General features: G+C 40.5%; 1 protein-coding gene across 2 annotated transcripts in view; it reads right to left on the reverse strand.

Annotated features, from left to right (window-relative positions):
- Positions 1-8,455: 8,455 nt before the first annotated feature.
- gpr137c (G protein-coupled receptor 137c) overlaps positions 8,456-21,269 on the reverse strand; it is a 44,977-nt gene continuing 32,163 nt past the window's right edge. For both annotated transcript variants that reach the window (XM_034176156.1, XM_034176148.1), the window contains exons 6-8: positions 16,686-16,811; positions 15,812-15,936; positions 8,456-12,651 (exon numbers count right to left, since the gene is read on the reverse strand). In XM_034176156.1, the coding sequence (XP_034032047.1) occupies positions 12,384-12,651; positions 15,812-15,936; positions 16,686-16,811 (519 nt within the window). In that variant the 3' untranslated portion in view covers positions 8,456-12,383. The remainder of the gene's footprint in view (positions 12,652-15,811; positions 15,937-16,685; positions 16,812-21,269) is intronic.

A 21,269-nucleotide genomic window follows, 5' to 3' on the forward strand; every position in this document is an offset into this window, starting at 1 on the left:
TCAAATCTGCATCTAAACTCCGTCCATGGCTCTCCTTCTTTCTGAGTTGTCCTGGTAATTTCAGTATAATTTATTTTTGGTCCTAACACACCTTTTGCTCGTGTAATCATAGCTTCCACTCGTGTTTGGAAGACTGGATCATCATGTGGCAACGGTACGCCAACCTGGTCTGCAGGATTCCAGTCTCCGCGTACCTGACTCTAATATTTTCTATATCTTGCATGAATCCATCAATAACGACATGTGGTGATGGTATCATGTCGACTGCTGCTTTGATATCATCAGCATTCCATGTTCGATATACGAGCATGGTTGGTCGGTGCCCTGGAGTTCCTGCACGAGGATTTGGTACTTCTATCAAAGGATAGGCACCTTCTTGGTCACTGCGTCCCTCCTCGTGGGAGGAGCTGTAGGCACTTTTGTTCGACTGCGTGTTTGTGGCTTTTCTTGTTTTTCACTTTTTACTTTAGGTCGCACTGCCATATCATACTGCGGTGGCGGCACATCATCATCCGGTAGAGGAGGGTACAAATGCGTTGTTGTCGACGGTCCAGCCGTCGGTGGTTTCTGAGGTTGTTCAGGTTCTTTATGTTGAATTATCACATCTTCCTCTGCCTTACCTACCCCTTTCTTTTTCCTTCTTTTTCTCATCACCTTTATGTTCCTGTTCTAACTCCTCCTTCAGTTTCTGAATACTGGTCAGGTTCAGTCGTCCGTCAAAGTCATGTTTATTTATCCAGGTCTCCAATTTCTTTGTTGCTTTTGGATTTTTTGCTTCCATAAATTTCCAGTCGTCAGTTGATAAATTTTCTTTCTTTTTAGATGTCTTTCCCCCCATTTTTATTATTCTTTGTTATAATTTGGACTTCAGACGGGGGCACACCTAGGGTGTTCTAAATCTGAAGTTTTCACTTTCTTTGGACGTGACAATTAACAGTCCGTCGTGTGGTTGATTCCTTTCACCTCCCCGTAGGAAGCGGAATCACTTGCCTCTGCTTCCACACACGGTTGTCACTTACTTTGTCCAAAGAATTACACTTTCACACTTTTATTCCCTACCGGTACGCGTATATAAACAGAGGAGTCCACACCCTCCTTCGGAATTTAACTACGTGCGTTCCTCGCCATCGTAGAGGAGTCCGACCTCCTCGCAGAATTTAACTGTGTTTCATTAACAGATGATTCTATGTCATCGCTTGCGGAGTTTAACTGTTTATGTGATCTGATCACCACTCACTCAGTACTGTTACAAAGAAATTCTACTCACTGACTCGACCTCCTGTCTGTCTTCTTCGGGAAAATCTCGTCAACCAGACGATGCCAACGGCGGTCGACAATTGCAGACACGATCAATCGATCGGACCTTGGCCAAGGATTTTATCTGAACTTGACGACCTCCGCCGGACACCTCCGGTGTTGTTGAGATCCCGGACGAGCCCCCAGTCCATGTTGGGTATTTTCTCCTCCAAACATTCTTAAAACCTTTAACAAGACAAACAGAGTCAAGAAACACCAGTGAGACAGAAAGTCAAATTTAGCTCGCGAGGAGTGCAGACAGTCCGTACACGTAGTACCACTGAGAGCACTGAGAACTGCTGCGCATGCTCACTCTTTTTATTAGGAGAAAGCCCTACCCACATTGTGAAACTTGTCCTAAAGGTGGGGGGAACATGCATGACAAGTTTCCTCCCGTAATACAAAACATCTCATGGCGCTTATGCCAATGATTGCAGCTGTGTGGAGAAACAATTTCGCTTCTTTTTGTTTAATCTTATCATTGACGGTCAGCACATTCTGTTCTTGCAGGCTCCTCTGTTTGCACTTATCATCTGTTCTGCAAAAGCTTGGAGTGTCCTGTTTTGTACAGTAAGCATTTGTGCAGCATAAGGTCAAAATAACCTCCAGCTCTTCACTCCCAGTTCAGAATGATCCCAGCATGCTTCACTCCCAGTCGTTAGTGGCTACAAAAACAAAGTTGTGCTATCAGTGTAATAATAACAAGTACATTCTCAGGGTTACGTTAAGACAGGTGCAAAACAGCACAATAACATTTTATCAGAACGAAGACAAAGGTACAAATGTTTAACAGTGATAAAAAATATACACAAAATCTTTAACAAAAAGCGCTATATAAATGCAGTCCATTTACCATTTTATTTTACCATTTATGACATCATCCTTTGAGAATTGTTGTGAGTAAGAAGCAAATCTGATGTTTTCAGATTTATGTGATTAGATAAATATTTCACTCATGAAAGAAAATAAACATTCATAATCAGAACTGATTGTTTTACACAAACTGAATGGAATCATATTTGACCTTTGACCTAATTCTTCATATGTGTGAACATGACGTTCAATGACTTCACAGTCGATGATGTCATGATGATGTCGCTGTACTGTCGTGTGTGTTGTCGGTTTCAAGTTGAAATGGATCGGTTCCACGAGTGGAACTGGAAAGAAGTGAAATCTGCGTCGTCTAAAGAACTACCTGAGGAACAGCAGTGGGGAAGAGCATACCAGTGACCTGACAATGAACCCTCAGAGAACACAGGCCCTGGACAGCGACCAAAACACTTTTGCTTTTACTCTCAACAACAACAACAACAACAGGCACATTGTGCTGTTATGAAGACATCAATGATCGGTGAAAGATTTTCTCCTCTGCCTGCTGTTGGCTTTTTTCCCCTTCAGGCTGCAGGTTACATGTGCAGGTCTGTGGATATTTCTATTGAACAGTAGCTTAGTTTTGTGTGTGATTTTGTTCATTCTGTAGGTCGCTTGTGACTGGCACAGATGAGAACGTGGCTATGTGTGCCGTGATGAACGTGGCAGAGGTGCAGCAGAAAGCCATCATGACACACAAGGCCTTATTTCATAGCACCCTCACAAAAATGCCCCTCCCCCCAAAGCACCTACAGAAAAAACCTCTGGAGCCGCCACTGTCACAAAATCATCAAGGCTGAATGCAACACAATGTTAAAATCCATTCAGCCGTATGAGAATAAAAATAGGAAACAATGTGACCTTTTGACCTCTGGAAATAGGTCAAGATTAGCCATCTTTGAAATGTTGTCCAAGGTCTGTGTCCCAACAATGTTCCCTGTGAATTTGAAGATCCTGGCAGGAGTAGGACTGGACCTATGTTGAGCACAGACAGACAGACGGTCGGACGGATGGACAGATAGAAACTGTTCGTAATACCCGATTGCCATAATTTGGCCTCGGGTAAAAATGTACCGCGGGTGCATTTGGGAATAAGCAGGATGTCTGCGCATTCCAAACATTCAAAAATCAGTTTTTAAAATACCATTTCCTCCATTTTGTTGTTTCTTCTCCTCCGTCTCCTGTCTGCAGGAGGGGGTCGGTGGGTCATCCTGCCGTGTGTTGGACCATGGATCTTGGCCACTAGAGTGGATACCAGCCTCCAGAAAGTTAACTTGCATTTTTCTTACAAACTAGCAGCCAAAACATTTGTCTTTGACTGCACATTTAAGAAGACAATGGCACTAATTACATTACACGTGTTGGGGATTTTCTGCCTGAGATCCCCATCCCGATAATTTTATGTAGTGAGCGAACTTAAGACTCAAATATTGACAGGAGACAGACTTAGAAAACCAGATGCTGTATTAAAGAGATGCCCACATTGAACAAAAGAGTCACCACTGCAGTGCTGGGATCTTTGAAAACAGACATCACATGCACCGCTGCTAACAAGATCCCCGACCTCTGAGCTCACCTGCATTTTAAGCCTGCGCTCGGCCAGCCTCTTTGCATTTGACATTGATATATGGTGACTGCTTACGTTGTTATCTGAAAGGTATGTCTAAAAGTAAAACTGTGTTTTGTGTTGGGAAGGTGTCGTAGCACGGACCCACAACAGGGGGCGCAAATGAACGAACAATGAGTAAGCCAAAAGGTAACAATTTAATGTTGTGACAACACACAATGTAACACACAGAATTTGTAAAGTCAATTAACACCAGGTGACGTGTGGGCAGGCTCGAAGATAGAAGACCCCGACGAGAGAGAGAGGCCGCGTCCCACACGGCCTCCACCACCAACGGTCTGAAGAACACCGGAGCCGCCAAGTCCCGAGTCCCCAGGTGACCTCTGTCTTCGGCTGTCGACCCTGGTACTGCTGGCAAAAAGCAGAGACAAGATGAATGAGTGTAAGTCCTTACACTCAGTGGTCCACAGTCTGTACACAGTCAGGAGGAGAACCTCCACCTCCGAATCACACACTCGTGCAGCTCTTGTCTAACCACTTATCTGTTCAGAGAGTGTGGCGCAGTCGTCGTCGTCACGCCACACGCCGAAGTCCCGGATAAGGCAACGTCCACCAGAATAAGGCTGCAAGTGAGATCTGGTTTAGTACACACAAAGTGTCAGATAGCAGAGAAAATACCTCTCGGTAGTCGATTTCTCGGCGGGGAGGTGGAGTTGCAGTCCGGCTTAAGTACTGGTGTAGATGAGTGACAGCTGGTGTGATGAGTGACAGCTGTCACTTCCTCTGGGTCTGGCGCCCTCTCGTGTTTGGAGCCCGCACTCCAAGCAGGGCGCCCTCTGGTGGTAGTGGGCCAGCAGTACCTCCTCTTCAGCGGCCCACACAACATTTTGTCTGTGTAGCCTGTTGAGCAAAGAACAGTATGCATCATGGCCTTCCAGAGGAGATATGAAGTTAGACCAAGAACACACGACTATTCAAAAATATAAATAAATAAATAAATAAATAAACGTGCTGCAGAGTAAATTCATCTGATGCCAATGACAAACATTTAACAAAACTATAGCCAACATTTGCATTCTGTCTCACGGTGTTAAAGTGTCTGATCAGCTCTCTGAGGCTCAGACTACAGACACTGTGTGTAGATTTCTGAACATATCAATTAGTTTTTAACATTATTTATAACTAATATATAATAAATGACATGAAATATTAAAAAAATAATGAAATATGAAGAATGCAACTTATTTAAATTAATTTGGGTCAAGTTGTGGCTCTTAAATAATTAAAAACATTACAAATCTTGAATTATTTATTTTATTCTGCCTTGCTTTAACAAATTTCCAGCCACTTCTGAACGTGCAAATAGAATAACTAGATCCAACAAATTTCATTTCATTGCACCCCCACTGAGCCATGGACTAACAAGAAAAACAATGTCTAACTGTACCGTGCATCCGGAAAGTATTCCCAGCACTTCACTTTTTCCACATTTTGTTACTTGTTTACAGCCTTATTCAAAAATGGAGTAAATTTTTTCCCCCTCAAAATTCTACCCACAACACCCCATAACAACAACATAATTTTTTTTTTTGGCAAATGTATTAAAAATTAAAAACTAAGAAATCACATGTACATAAGCATTCACACCTTTTGCTCAATACTTTGTTGATGCTCCATTGGCAGCAACTACAGCCTCAAGTCTTCTTAAATAATGTCATCTTCCTAAAATAATGGCATAAGTCATATTTTCCAAAACATGACTTAGGCTATTATTTTAGGAAGGTGATGATATGATGCCACAAGCTTGGTCCACCTGTCTTTGAGCACGTAGCCCATTCCTCTATGCAGCACCTCTCAAGCTCCATCAGGTTGTATGAAGAGTATCGGTGCGCAACCATTTTCAGATCTCTCCAGAGATGTTCAGTCGGATTCAGGTCTGGGCTCTGGCTGGGCCACTCAAGGACATTCACAGAGTTGTCCTGAAGCCACTCCTTTGATATCTTGGCTGTGTGCTTAGGGTCATTGCCTAGATTTGATCCGTTCTCACAGATCCATTGAAGCTACTTAAAAATTCTGTAGTGCATATGCCAGTCCTACCTATATGTGGTGCTGTAACACATCCACAAAAAAAATGGAGAAGGAAGTGGGGAGTTCATCCTTGCCCTCAAAACTTCACTCACAACACCCCACAATAACATGAAAAACATTTTTTGTTTTTTTATTTTTGCAAATTTATTTTAAAAAAATACTGAGGGACTTCTTTAGCTGCTACCTGTTTTCACTCGGGGTTGCCACAGCAGATACAATGATCTACATGTTGATTTGGCACAAGTTTTACACCGGATGCCCTTCCTGACGCAACTCCACATTACAGAGAGAAATGTGGCAGGGGTGAGGTTTGAACCAGGAACTTACCTCACTGAACCCAAGTGCACTAAACCCTTAATTTATTCACAAATAATGTCCATAAGGAATTAATGCATTTCCAGACGTCATCTTCCAAAACAAGGGTGACATGTGGAGACGTTTTCAGCTGTGATGATGAATCCACACAACAGGTCAGATTAAAAGACTTTATTTACTCTGTGTGCCGCTTTGTGAAGTTATAGCTTCTGTTGCTACATTGATGAACTCCCCACCTTCTTCTCCTTTTTTTTGTGTGTGTGTGGATACGTTAACAGTGCCACATATAGGTAGACCTGGTATATACAGTAGTGTTCAGAATAATAGTAGTGCTATGTGACTAAAAAGATTAATCCAGGTTTTGAGTATATTTCTTATTGTTACATGGGAAACAAGGTACCAGTAGATTCAGTAGATTCTCACAAATCCAACAAGACCAAGCATTCATGATATGCACATTCTTAAGGCTATGAAATTGGTCTATTAGTTAAAAAAAAAAGTAGAAAAGGGGGTGTTCACAATAATAGTAGCATCTGCTGTTGATGCTACAAACTCAAAACTATTATGTTCAAACTGCTTTTTTTTAGAAATCCTGTGAATCACTAAACTAATATTTAGTTGTATAACCACAGTTTTTCATGATTTCTTCACATCTGCGAGGCATTAATTTTGCTGGTTTGGAACCAAGATTTTGCTCGTTTACTAGTGTGCTTGGGGTCATTGGCTTGTTGAAAAACACCCATTTCAAGGGCATGTCCTCTTCACCATAAGACAACATGACCTCTTCAAGTATTTTGACATATCCAAACTGATCCATGATACCTGGTATGTGATATATAGGCCCAACACCATAGTAGGAGAAACATGTCCATATCATGATGCTTGCGCCACCATGCTTCACTGTCTTCACTGTGAACTGTGGCTTGAATTCAGAGTTTGGGGGTCATCTCACAAACTGTCTGTGGCTCTTGGACCCAAAAAGAACAGTTTTACTCATCAGTCCACAAAATACTCCTCCATTTCTCTTTAGGCCAGTTAATGTGTTCTTTGGCAAATTGTAACCTCTTCTGCACATGTCTTTTATTTAACAGAGGGACTTTGCGGGGGATTCTTGCAAATAAATTAGCTTCACACAGGCATCTTCTGTCACAGCACTTACAGGTAACTCCAGACTGTCTTTGATCATCCTGGAGCTGATCAATGGGTGAGCCTTTGCCATTCTGGTTATTCTTCTATCCATTTTGATGGTTGTTTTCCGTTTTCTTCCACATGTCTCTGTTTTTTTGTCCATTTTAAAGCACTGGAGATCATTGTAGATGAACAGCCTATAATCTTTTGCACCTGCGTATAAGTTTTCCCCTCTCCAATCAACTTTTTAATCAAACTGCGCTGTTCTTCTGGACAAAGTCTTGAACGTCCCATTTTCCTCAGGCTTTCAAAAATTAAAGCATTTCAACAGGTGCTGGCTTCATCCTTAAATAGGGGACACCTGATTCACACCTGTTTGTTCCACAAAATTGGCGAACTGACTGACTGAATGCCACACTACTATTATTGTGAACACCCCCTTTTCTACTTTTTTTTTTTTTACTAATAGCCCAATTTCATAGCCTTAAGAGTGTGCATATCATGAATGCTTGGTCTTGTTGGATTTGTGAGAATCTACTGGTACCTTGTTTCCCATGTAACAATAAGAAATATACTCAAAACCTGGATTAATCTTTTTAGTCACATAGTACTACTATTATTCTGAACACTACTGTATAATACAGCGTTTTCAAGCAGTTTCAATGGATCTGAGAGAACAGATGCCATGTTTGAGGAAACCAGGCTCCATCCCTACAGTGAAGCATGGTGGTGGCAGCATCATGCTGTGGGGATGTTTTTCAGCAGCAGGAACTGGGAGACTAGTCAGGATTGAGAGAAAGATGAATGCAGCAAAGTACAGAGACATCCTGGATGAAAACCTGCTCCAGAGCGCTCTTGACCTCAGACTGGGGCAATGGTTCATCTTTCAGCAGGACAATGACCCTAAGCACGCAGCCAAGATATCAAAGGAGGGTCTTGAGGACAACTCTGTGAATGTCCTTGAGTGGCGCAACCAGAGCCCAGACTTGAATCCGACTGAACATCGCTTGTGAGGTGCTGCAAAAAGGAATGAGCAAAACTGCCCAAAGATAGGTGCACCAAGTTTGTGGCATCATATTCAAGAAGACTTGAGTCTGTAATTGCTACCAAAGGTGCACCAATAGCGTCAACAAACACACAGAGGATAATCACAACTTATTTACGCGATACATGGGGACGAGTCATGTTGTCTTAAAAACAGTGCAGGAGGCCTTTATTTATTTCAACACGGTAGTGCTTTTCTCACATGGTTAGTGATCCGTCGCACACGAGGTTACATTCAATACGGCCGCAGATAAAAAGAATTATCATCGCCTTCACAAAGCAGATCAACAAAATTACATTTCTACACAAAATAAAATATGACACTAAGTTCCTTGCCCATTCTGAAGCAGAAACATGCACTGGGAATGTGAACGTCACTTCGTCTGTTACGTTTTTAACATGTTCTCAGTAATGATTTGATATGAGCAGTGACGTCCTGAAAGCGGATCCTTATCGCGCGCTTGTACGCTGCAACAACTGTAATTTAACCTTTTTATTTCCTTACATGAAAATAAAGTCATATCACAGATTAATACAAGAGTAAATTGCCATAAAATGCCACATTGTTGGAAATTAAAAAAAAAAAGTGAGGGAGAGTGGAAAAAATAAACAGTCTTTCAGACAGTAATAATCAAGGAAAAACAAAAATTAACGGAAAAAAAAATCAATTTAAAGTGAAAAATTTAAGCTCACAGACGCATAGTGATTAGCAAAAAGATTAAACAGACAACATAAATTATTTCTTGTGCAAATTTTTTTTTTTTTTTGAAGAAGAAATAAAACTATTAGATATGATGTAAGGTGATGGCACATTGATAGTTTCCCAAAGAACCATGACATAAAATATAAAATAGAGATTAATAAAGAAAGCATGGTATGAGATGAAGCCCGACAGTATACAACACAAGTGAGCATGTCCCGTGCAACATCATCACTTAAATACCAAATAATTCAAAACTGTATTACTTCTTAAAGCTACAGTGTGCACGGTTTAGTGTCATCTAGTGGAGAGGTTGCAGATTGCATGAAGTCATCACTTGTGATTTTTTTTTTCTTTGCCCTTCAAGTTTTTCTTCTTTGGTGCCTTTTCTTGTGATAACTGATATGTATGATCCTCCATTTGACAAAAATAAAGGTTCTCAAACTTGCTAGCCTGCACTAGCATCCAGCACGCGGTGCATAGGGGAGCAACCACCGAGTCCTCTTCTTTTTTCCCCCCAGTCTTTTGGCTATGTTGCAAAAGGCTATGGTGCAAAAGGCCGAGAAAGTATGTTACTGTTATGGGCTACTGTATTAACATGGCAGTGCAACATGGTGGCCTCTGGGGGGGGGGGGGGGGGGGGGGGTGCTCTTCATTGATGTTGCACCACCATATTGCATGACTCCCAATTGCCAAAGAAGAAAAAATGTTAAAGGAAATGTGACTGGCATAATGCAATCTGCAACTTCACCACTAGATGACAGTAAATCCTACACACTATAGCTATAAAAAGACATTTTGTGTTCATATTCTGGGAACTGTGTTTTCAATATAGCCGTTCTAAACTATGATTAACAGACAAAATGCAGTAATTGAGATGGGATAGAATTTTCAAACATTTGGCATTTCAGTGATTGCATAGAGTCACACTCATTTCTGTTGCATATTGTACATTCAGGCCCAAAGATTTTATTTTCTAAATTAAAATGTTTCTAGTAGAAGTGCAAATTGTTGCCTCACAGCTTGTACAATATTAGATTGCATGAAGAGATTTTGGTCAGAATGGTGAGACCTTTGCAGCCTGCATAGGAGCTATTTTCTATTTTATTGATTTCTTCTTGACATTGAAATATTGTGACAGTGTATAATGATTAAAATGAGCACTTATTGCAACATTTCAAGTAAAATCTGATTGATTTTACACAACAATGGCCAAAGGATTGACAGTGATGCAGACAAAGTTCATTCAATTATGCTCATGTGATTAGCTGTATTTGTTTAAGGATATGTCAAAGAGATAAATGGATTTTGAAGAAGCCGGTGGAGACGTAGGGCTTGGATTAAGGAGTTGAGATGTGCACTGAGGCTTAACTGTAATTTTTCTGAATCTCAGCCAACAATTTCCATGTTATCTGTACATTAGTGAAACAGCACTCTACTAAGGATAAATTAACCACTGTTAACCACAAGACTATTGGTCAATTCACTGAGTGCTGTCAACAAATCATTATTCTGTTGGCACAGAACCGCTACAAGCTGTCATTAGTTCTATTTATAATACATTAAAAAGATAATATGGAGACTTTCAGCACCAGTGCTTTAAACAGCACTGGTGCCGAAAGTCTCCAAAATATCTTTTTAATGTTATAAACAGAACAAATTTTGGACATTTTCACCATGTTGGCTTCAGAAAACTAAAACTACATTAAAATTTATGCAACAAATTCTGATTTTGCTTTAAAGATGCTTGTTGTACAATCATTCTGCTTCATAAAACAAAAAAATATGGAAAACTCAATATTGCCATCAGATTCTTATCTATGATGTCTATGTAAACTGACCACATGGCTGTGCGCTCTGTTGTCTAGTTTTCCACTTTTTAATGGCTTTATTGTGTACTTTTTAAAAGTTAGCAGAGTCTTGATTTGGCTGTTTTCACCCCACATTTTCTTTAACATCAATACCATTAAAAATTGAACGTTCTCAAAGCTGCATATTTAGTTCTCGTATTGAGTATAGAAGCTAAACAGACTCTATACTCAATACATATTTGTAATAGCTAGCTAGCTGTCACCCTAAGCATACTACAGATAAAACTAAGAAAGATTTTCCAATTATTTTAAAGTCGTATCAAGTTTTTTTTTTAACAACTCAATAATCAAGAAGTAAATATTGGTAATACTGAACAAATACACAGTGAATGCTGCTTTCATTGTGAAGGCATAAGCTAGTTTGTGCGATTTGCTCATCTATCGCTATAGCATCAACACAAACAAACACTGTTTAAAATAATAATCTGTCACCCACAAGACAACATTACCTCATCGACAATGGGTAGAATTTTTTTTAAATATTTTACTTTTACCAGATGATTTATAATTTGCTCACATCACTTGTTTTTAGTCAATGTATAAGCCTTTCAGCATGTTGGTGCTGTTGTTGCTTTTTCTATTCTATGTTGAAACTGAAATAACAGTTTTTAAGATTTTACAAAAATCAGAATTCTTACAACTGAGTTCCATACAAAAGTGTTACACCCAATATAAACAGTTAACCAAGCAATTGTTGGATTCCAATATTAGCTGCTGACTGACAGACCACTGCCTTTTTTGGAATTGTCCACAATGGCTCAGGAAGCCAATTTAGCTTACTTAGCTTTCAGAGAACTGTAGTTAGCACATCATCCTGTAGCTTCCATAGCACAGGAATTGAACCATATTTGCAAAGAAATGCTGGAAAGCATAATGATACCATTGATTAGCTCCCATTGATTGCAGTCTCAGAAATCTCAATTAATCTGACCCGACCATGTTTGGTCTTGCCGTTTTCACTTTTTCAGTCATATTAGTGCTGGTCTACAGCCCGTGAGTGACTTTACTCTGGTCTAAAAATGCCATTTAAAGTGCTGAAAGTTTTCCAGAAATTCCCAGATTCCTGAATGTGGAATGAATTGCTATTTGTGCTGGACTTTATGTTGACATGCCACATTTGATGGCTGATGAGCAGTTTTAGAGTTAGCATATGCGGTTAGCATAAACCACAGTTAGCATGTGACCGCATGTGCTAATGCTAACTCTTTTATTTAATACAGCCCATCAGCAGTCAATTGTGTCAACTGAATAATGCCCTGTAAAAATAGCGGGAATCTGGTAAACATTCATCACTGCATTTAAAGATGTAAATGCCCTCAAAATAGACAAAAACAGCACAACAACAAGATTTCTCCTGAACGTGATGACTCACGAGTACCTGCTTTGATACAGCTGAAGAAGCAAAAATGGAGATGAAAAGCCTGAGCTTCTATCCACAGAGACCACAATATGGATTATTATTAATCAGTTTGTCTCTCAGCCGCTCACTGTACAAATGGGCCGGTTAATTCTGTGGGGTGCAGAAATAGGTCTGTGAACCACAGTAAAAATTCTGTGGTGTAGAATAGTAGTTAGTGTGATGATGGTGCTGGTAGTTGTTCTGTGGGGTGGAGTAACAGTTGTGGTGACTCTGTATGTTTCCGTAAGCAAAGAGGAGGGGTGCCGTGGAAGACGGCGACTGGACTGATGCCACTCCTGCTGGCACTGTCCCACTATGTTGAATGGAGCCGTACCAGCTTGATGTGCCCAGCTGAGGGGTGGAGGACAGAAGGCTGAGAGAGAAAGAGAGAATGTCCGTCAAAGGTAATTTCATTTTATGCAGCTCAGTAATCCTAGCTCTGCAAATACTCACTGAATGCAGGCAGGTATTTTGGCAGTACAGCCTGTTCTAATTTTCACAAATAGTTGATTCAGTTAGCAAATGTATAACATCCAGCCCAATCTGAACCAGCAGTAAGGATCTTAAAGGTCAGATCCAAAAACTATGAATCGTCAGGAATCATCCGCAGTGACAAAGCCCTCATCGCTGGCCTGTAGCAGCCGGAAGAGGAAGAAAAAAAAATCATGAAACCTACTCCAGATGAAGAAATCATCACCATCCAGGAAGGAATCACGTTTAAAAAGTCAAAACTATGGCAAGGTAAGCCGATTATAAGACATTGAGAACGTCCAGCTCGACGCTACATGACAGATGTAAAGTTGTTGTCTTTGGTTCACCACACCCAGGAATATGTGTAAAATTTTTAAATTACAGAGCAGGCAGCAAGCTGCATTTTGTTAATACTAGCTTGCCTTGAATATGAGCCTCCCTCGTTTAGGTGCCAGGTCTGCACACGGTTTGAAAAAAACAAATGCCCGACCTATTAATCACCTTTGGAGCGCTGCCTATTATTTTTGCATCATCAATACTCTGAAACAACAAATGCTGTTGATGCGTGTGATTAAAATAGAGGAGTTTTGTGTATTTAATGTGGCGCAGTGTGATGACATACTTCTAAAACATTTGTGCTCTCTGCTGAGTTGCATGTGCCTGCTCACTGACAGCATACAAGACGAAGTGAGGGGGAAATGGGCACGAATTTAGAGAATCTGGTTTCTTCTCACTCACAGATTCACTCACCAGGCTGTCAGAGCTCTCAACTACCTCCCTGCTCTCAACTACCTCAAACTCTGCATCCTGACACAGAGACTGACTTCTTACACGAGCATGCCTTTGCTTCACACAACAGCACGACCTGTGTCATGATGATCCCACCCGCTGTGTTCACAGGTGGACGCCGTTCTTTGTTCTACCGGCTGCCACGCGCTCTGTGCTGGACGCTGCGTATATAAAATAATTATTTCGTGGTGGATTAATCTTTTTTTTTCTGCAAATTGGCCGTTGAAAACGGCTCTAATCACGTCCTGAATCACAGAGGAGGCTGCAGCCGGCACCATTTGCGTGCGCGCCTAACGAGCTGCAGAAAGCATTTTGAGCCGTCTCAAAAGGCAATTATTTGTCTTGTTTACATCGTCATGGCTTGATAAAACAGTTGCGTGTTTTTCCTTCATGTCTGCAGCTGTTAAAGTATTTATTTTTATGTTTATAACAGATTTAACTTCTTGTTATAATTGTTCAGACGAGCTGCGCTCTGTTGCGATCCGCTGACATCACCACTCGCCCTGTTCACTTCGTTTACTCCACTTGACGAGCTGCACGTCGTGCTGGAGATTAGATCGCGCCACATAGCACGACATTTGTGCGTGAAAGATTTTTTTGAACATTTCAAAATTCTCTGTGTGCAATAGCATGCATCGGCGCCCCTCTGGCGTCCTGTCTGCACCCGTTAAAGACGAGTTTACTCTCCAGCACGACACAGGTTGAGCTGTTGCATGAATCAAAAACATGCTCGTGTAAAACCCCCTTTACTTCTAACACCCACCTGACTTGCATGCACGTCGTCGTGATGATCCCACCCGATGTGTTCCCAGCTGGACGCTCTTCTTTGTTCTACCGCCTGCCACATGCTCTGCGCAAGACGTCATATGTATATAAAATAACTATTTTGTGGTGTATTAATCATTTTTTCTGCAAACTGGGTGCTGAAAACACCTCTAATCGCTTCCTGAATCACAGAGGAGCCTTCAGCTGCAGCCGTTTGCACGCGCGCACATATAAAGCTGCAGGAAGCATTTGGAGCCCTCTAAAAAGGTCATTATTTGTCATGTTTACATTGTCATGGCTTGGTAAAAGAGTTGCGTGTTCTTTCCTTCTTGTGTGCAGCTGTTAAAGTATGTTTATAACAGATTTAACTTCTTGTTATAATCGTTCAGACAAGCTGCGCTCTGATGGGATCCGCCAACGTCACCACTCACTCTGTTCACCTCGTCTTTATTTGACTTGATGAGCTACACGTCGTGTTGGCAATTACGTCGCGCCACGTAGCACGCCATTTGTGTGTGAAGGATTTTTTGAACATTTCAAAATTCTCTGTGCACAATAGCACGCACTGGTGCCCCCTTGCATCCTGTCTGCACCTGTTAAATGATGAGTTTACTCTCCAGCATGACACAGGTCGCACTAGTGCGTGAATCCAGACATGCTCCGTGTCACCGGGCCTAAACCCTGAACATATCTGCAAGGACTACTTATGCACTACATGCACTTTAAATTAGTTTGAATTCGCTCACCAATGTTGAATCACGGCTCAATTGGCACAAGCCATACTGCCACTGCCAGGTACCTCACTGATCACATTCTACTGTCTACCGTATTTACGAGGGCTGTCAATAAAGTATAGGTCCTTTTTATTTTTTTCAAAACTATATGGATTTCATTCATATGTTTTTACGTCAGACATGCTTGAACCCTCGTGCGCATGCGTGAGTTTTTCCACGCCTGTCGGTGACGTCATGCATCTGTGAGCACTTCTTGTGGGAGGAGTCGTCCAGCCCCTCGTCACAATTCCTTTGTCTGAGAAGTTGCTGATAGACTGGCGCTTTCTTTGTTTGTTTGGTGCACGAGGGTTCAAGCATGTCTGACGTAAAAACATATGAATGAAATCCATATAGTTTTTTAAAAAATAAAAAGGACCTATACTTTATTGACAGACCTCGTATATATTTACTTTATACTCTTACCACTGTGATAGCTCTTGCACATAAGGAAGACTCTGTGTTGTTGAGAGTAATGACACTTCACTTCTCAATATGTCTCTATGCATTGTCAAATTGACAAATGAAGTTGACTTGATTTATCCTAAATCAGTTGACCAGAAAAACACTTCTGCCGCCCCAAGAACATCACTGAAATATGTTGATTTTTGACCAGAATTCCTTCTAAATGCCACGTTAGGTGAGACGTGGGCATGGAGCACTAATCCGAAAACAACGTTCACTTGCCAATGTCAAGAGGCCAAGCATTACTGTCGAGCCCTGGAGTCCTGCACCCACCTTGAACGGTCATTCCGACTGTTAGTGCTTCTGGACAGGTCGTCGTCACTATCGTATCTCCGGGGGTTGTCAAAAAAATAAGCCCTGGAGCTGAAACTGTGGCTGTTGATCATGCCCCCTGGAGTCTGAAAAAAGAGAGAGAAAGATATATATATATATATATATATATATATATATATATATATATATATATATATATATATATATATAAAATAAACTTTTTACATTGTCATTATGGGGTATTGTGTGCAGAATTTTGAGGGAAAAAAGATTTCATCCATTTTGGAATAAGGCCGTAACATAACAAAATGTGGAAAAAGTGAAGCGCTGTGAATACTTTCCAGATGCACCGTATTTGCCTGATCATAATGATTCCAAAAAGGTATATTCTGGACTATCTAGCATAAAATGTTACGGAGTTATGGGATAAAAACAGCAAATATGTTGACAAAGATCAATTTCAAATTGTCAAAAGTTGGTCAAAAGTGACAGATATAATAAATGGAATAGTTTCTGACCGTGTTAAATGCTTGGTCTCTAAAATAATGGTCAAACAAGGTCAACATTCATTGGATTCTATGATATGACATATTAACCTGTAACATGGTAACTAAGCATGGCAGATGGTGCAAACTATTCTTTTTATATTGCTATCCTGAAGCTCCTCTTCAAAATGTAGTTGTCCCAAAGTTCTCAGAACTATGAAAAAGTCCCTCTGGTGCAAAATCTCCAATATATCAACGCTGACTGTGTCAGCTGGATCTGATTCCCCATCAACACTAAAGGATAATCAGTCTGCACCATTAAAATTGTAAAAACGCACGCCTCATGGTGTTTTCCAGATGTGATGCCCAAAAGTGAAACAGTACTTTACCAGGTTTTGGTTTGGTCTCTGGACTCTAAAGAAAACCACCACTAAACTGGTGGGTAGCAGCTCCCAGAAGAACAGAATGATCCCAAACACAATGTAGGATTTATTGTTGATCCCCTGTACATCAGCCTGCAACACAAACAAACCATTGTTTGCATTCATAATCCATTATTTGACAACGGATGAGATGAATTAAACACACGATTAACTATTCATTTCTCAGCCACCACCTGAAAACAGACATGTCTGAAGATTATACAAAACTTCCCTTTCGGCTTTTTCAATCTTGTAAAATAACTGTGAAACTGCTTTAAGAAAATAATACTTCATGTTACCGTATATTCTGACCAAAGATACAGCCAAAAATAAAGCATTTTTAAAAAGCAAATCTTATTCTCTGCAATCCAGACATCAATCCAATGCAAAACAAACAAAACCACTATTTACACAAACAGAAACTTTTTATTGTATTCTCAGAGTCATGACTTTGAAATTACATATCAGTAAATGGCACAAAACATACCAACTGAATATTTATACAGTCTGACACCCGTTTTGAACCGTGCGTGTGTGTGTGTGTGTGTGGGGCAGCTGAGCTACTGAACGGCTGCGGCTCAGGCGTGTGTTTGTACTTGTTAGTGGGGAGTGTTTCAGATGGGTTTCTGTTGTGTTGATGCTACAGGGAGCTCAATCTTTCCACATTGTTTGTCTTTGATGATGGCTTCCCCCACACCCTCCATCTTCTGTGGAGTAACTGTTTTTTGCAAATTATTTTACAAACCATTGACAGGCTTACTTTTTTGTGCACTTCTTTTCTAAAAAAAAACTGGCACATGCAGCTAATCTTACCAGTTTATCACTTTACAGCCCCTCCTCGAGAGTATATAAATACATGTAGACCTATCTGAACCAACAACTTTTGCTTTTTTAGATTTATAATCCAGACCCTGTCCATGTAATGTAAATACGACTGCCTCCAGATCTTTTAACTGTTTTTTTTTTCTGTGTGTTGTTTGCATCACGTGTAAAAAAAAAAAAAAAAAAAAAAAAAAAAACGAAAAAAGAAAGACACTGATCTGCAACACAACACAGCTGCAACACAAGACTCATCTGAGATGCTTTCCTCGTGCAGGCGTTCTGCATGCTGCAACCTGTTAACATGCTGCACTTGCAATGCAACTGATGTGTTTCAAGCCTAAACTTTGATTTATAGATTAAAGCAGGGGTGGGCAATTCATTTTTTTGCAAAGCGCAAAATGAGAAACAGGATATATTGTGGAGGGCCGGGCCAAAAGGCTAAACTCAAGTCTGCACAATAATAATTTTATTCCTATATAAAAAGCAGTAAATAGCATTGTTTTGACAAACTTTTCAATGTTCTGATTAGAAATTTTTAGTATACCGGTGCTATTGGGAACTATCAAATCAAATCAAATCAAATCAATTTTATTTATATAGTGCCAAATCACAACAAACAGTTGCCCCAAGGCACTTTACATTGTAAGGCAAAGCCATACAATAATTACGGAAAAACCCCAACGGTCAAAACGACCCCCTGTGAGCAAGCACTTGGTGACAGTGGGAAGGAAAAACTCCCTTTTAACAGGAAGAAACCTCCAGCAGAACCAGGCTCAGGGAGGGGCAGTCTTCTGCTGGGACTGGTTGGGGCTGAGGGAGAGAACCAGGAAAAAAACATGCTGTGGAGGGGAGCAAAGATCAATCACTAATGATTAAATGCAGAGTGGTGCATACAGAGCAAAAAGAGAAAGAAACACTCAGTGCAGCATGGGAACCCCCCAGCAGTCTAAGTCTATAGCAGCATAACTAAGGGATGGTTCAGGGTCACCTGATCCAGCCCTAACTATAAGCTTTAGCAAAAAGGAAAGTTTTAAGCCTAATCTTAAAAGTAGAGAGGGTGTCTGTCTCCCTGATCCGAATTGGGAGCTGGTTCCAGAGGAGAGGAGCCTGAAAGCTGAAGGCTCTGCCTCCCATTCTACTTTTACAAACCCTAGGAACTACAAGCAAGCCTGCAGTCTGAGAGCGAAGTGCTCTATTGGGGTGATAAGGTACTATGAAGTCCCTAAGATAAGATGGGACCTGATTATTCAAAACCTTATAAGTAAGAAGAAGAATTTTAAATTCTATTCTAGAATTAACAGGAAACCAATGAAGAGAGGCCAATATGGGTGAAATATGCTCTCTCCTTCTAGTCCCTGTCAGTACTCTAGCTGCAGCATTTTGAATTAACTGAAGGCTTTTCAGGGAACTTTTAGGACAACCTGATAACAATGAATTACAATAGTCCAGCCTAGAGGAAATAAATGAATGATTTATTTTTTCAGCATCACTCTGAGACAAGACCTTTCTAATTTTAGAGATATTGCACAAATGCAAAAAAGCAGTCCTACATATTTGTTTAATATGCGCATTGAATGACATATCCTGATCAAAAATGACTCCAAGATTTCTCACAGTATCACTAGAGGTCAGGGTAATGCCATCCAGAGTAAGGATCTGGTTAGACACCATGTTTCTAAGATTTGTGGGGCCAAGTACAATAACTTCAGTTTTATCTGAGTTTAAAAGCAGGAAATTAGAGGTCATCCATGTCTTTATGTCTGTAAGACAATCCTGCAGTTTAGCTAATTGGTGTGTGTCCTCTGGCTTCATGGATAGATAAAGCTGGGTATCATCTGCGTAACAATGAAAATTTAAGCAATGCTGTCTAATAATACTGCCTAAGGGAAGCATGTATAAAGTGAATAAAACTGGTCCTAGCACAGAACCTTGTGAAACTCCATAATTAACCTTAGTCTGTGAAGAAGATTCCCCTTTTACATGAACAAATTGTAATCTATTAGATAAATATGATTCAAACCACCGCAGCGCAGTGCCTTTAATACCTATGGCATGCTCTAATCTCTGTAATAAAATTTTATGGTCAACAGTATCAAATATTATTATACTATCACTGCGCACAACGCTTCCACTCGGGGTCCAATCTGGCCTTGTGTCCTGAAGCCCAAAGACAAAAATCAAAATGTTTTAGTACTGTTTCTGGTCTGATTCTGTGCTAAATTGTTGATTAGTTAAATTTATCTAAAATGTTTGTGTTTCATTGACACACTGTATGTTATCAATGTGCAATAAAATTATCTGAAAGAAAAAAGAATGTACAGAAAGACAATTTAAAATGTAGGACATTCTAGACTTTTTTTTACACTTTTCACCTGCATAATTTTCAATTTGGAAAGTTTGAATTCCCAAGTCACAATATCACCAGACTGGGGGCATTCATTTCAGAGTGTTAAATCTCACCTTGTTCTTGTGATTCAGATTTTGACACTTCTCTATATTGTCAAACATAAAAAAACAAAACAAAACAAAACAAACAAAAAAAAACAGAAAAACAAAAGGTCCAGCTTTCCTCCCCGAGTCAGCAGGTGCATTTCTGGAAAATGTCTTATTACTCTGCATTTGTCGGCATTTCTCAGGATGTGATTCACATTTTAGGAAAAGCGGAAACATCCCACTGGCTGACAGACAGTGAAACAAACACTGCTTTGTCCAATAATGAAGCTTCTGAGCTTTCATTTGAAAGTGAAGGTTTGAATTTACAGAGGCTGTACAGAGAGACAGGAGGGAACACACTTCACCCCAAAACTCGTAATTTTTTCAGTCTATTTGTGTCGCTGGTCACTGTTTTAGCCGTGCCATGAGTGTGCACGTGGAATGTCTCCATGACACTTTTTTGGTGGAGCGGACTTTGGAAATCACAAGTGGATGACTGTTCAGGTTTTTTTTTCTTCTTCTCAGTAGAGCTGGTAGGCTTTATTTTTATTTTACTTTGAGAGTCTGTCTTGACATGAGGCTGTTCTGTAATGGAGCAGCACGTACCGCACTCGCGTAATGTGCACGGGCACTAAGTTTTTGCACAGTGGAAAGTGGCTGCTTTTACCATGACTGCATCAAAATTAACAGTTATCACTTAAAAACGAGTCATCATAACACGACATCACACTTATGTAAACTTTGTAATTAATCTGTGGTTCTGTTTTTAACATTAGCAGCATTCAAGTGCGCGCTGAGACGCTTTCCTCTATGAAACACTGTCAGAAACACTCGGAAATGTTCTAATTTCAGTGCGACATGTCCTTTAAAACATAGAATAGAAATAATGCGCGCCGCTATTCAGCCCCAAAATCTCAAAGTGCATCTCGGTATCTGAAGAATTTCGAATTCCGTTTTGCTGTTTTCTTCATAAAAGCCTCCCTGTTCACTATCACAGGGCCTGCAGCATCGTTCTTAGCCTCTGATCTGATTGATCCCACAGCAGACAGCATTGATTGAATCGGCTGTGCACCTGCCTCTGTATGCTCGGAGCTGGCGTGCCTCCTCTTCAGACGGCCCAGCGATCATGAAGAAAAAAAAAAGAAAAAAAAAAAAAGCAGAGATCGTGCTCTAATCATCTGACTTCATGTAATGCTTGCACTTTGTCATGGTTTGTGTCATCTGGATGTAAACAGGATAAATAAAGAGCTGGAGTTGTTTATGTGGACTTTCCCACAAAAGCGGGTTTGCGCGCTG

This window comes from Thalassophryne amazonica, chromosome 1 (genome assembly GCF_902500255.1).
Source record: "Thalassophryne amazonica chromosome 1, fThaAma1.1, whole genome shotgun sequence".
Lineage (NCBI taxonomy): Eukaryota > Metazoa > Chordata > Actinopteri > Batrachoidiformes > Batrachoididae > Thalassophryne > Thalassophryne amazonica.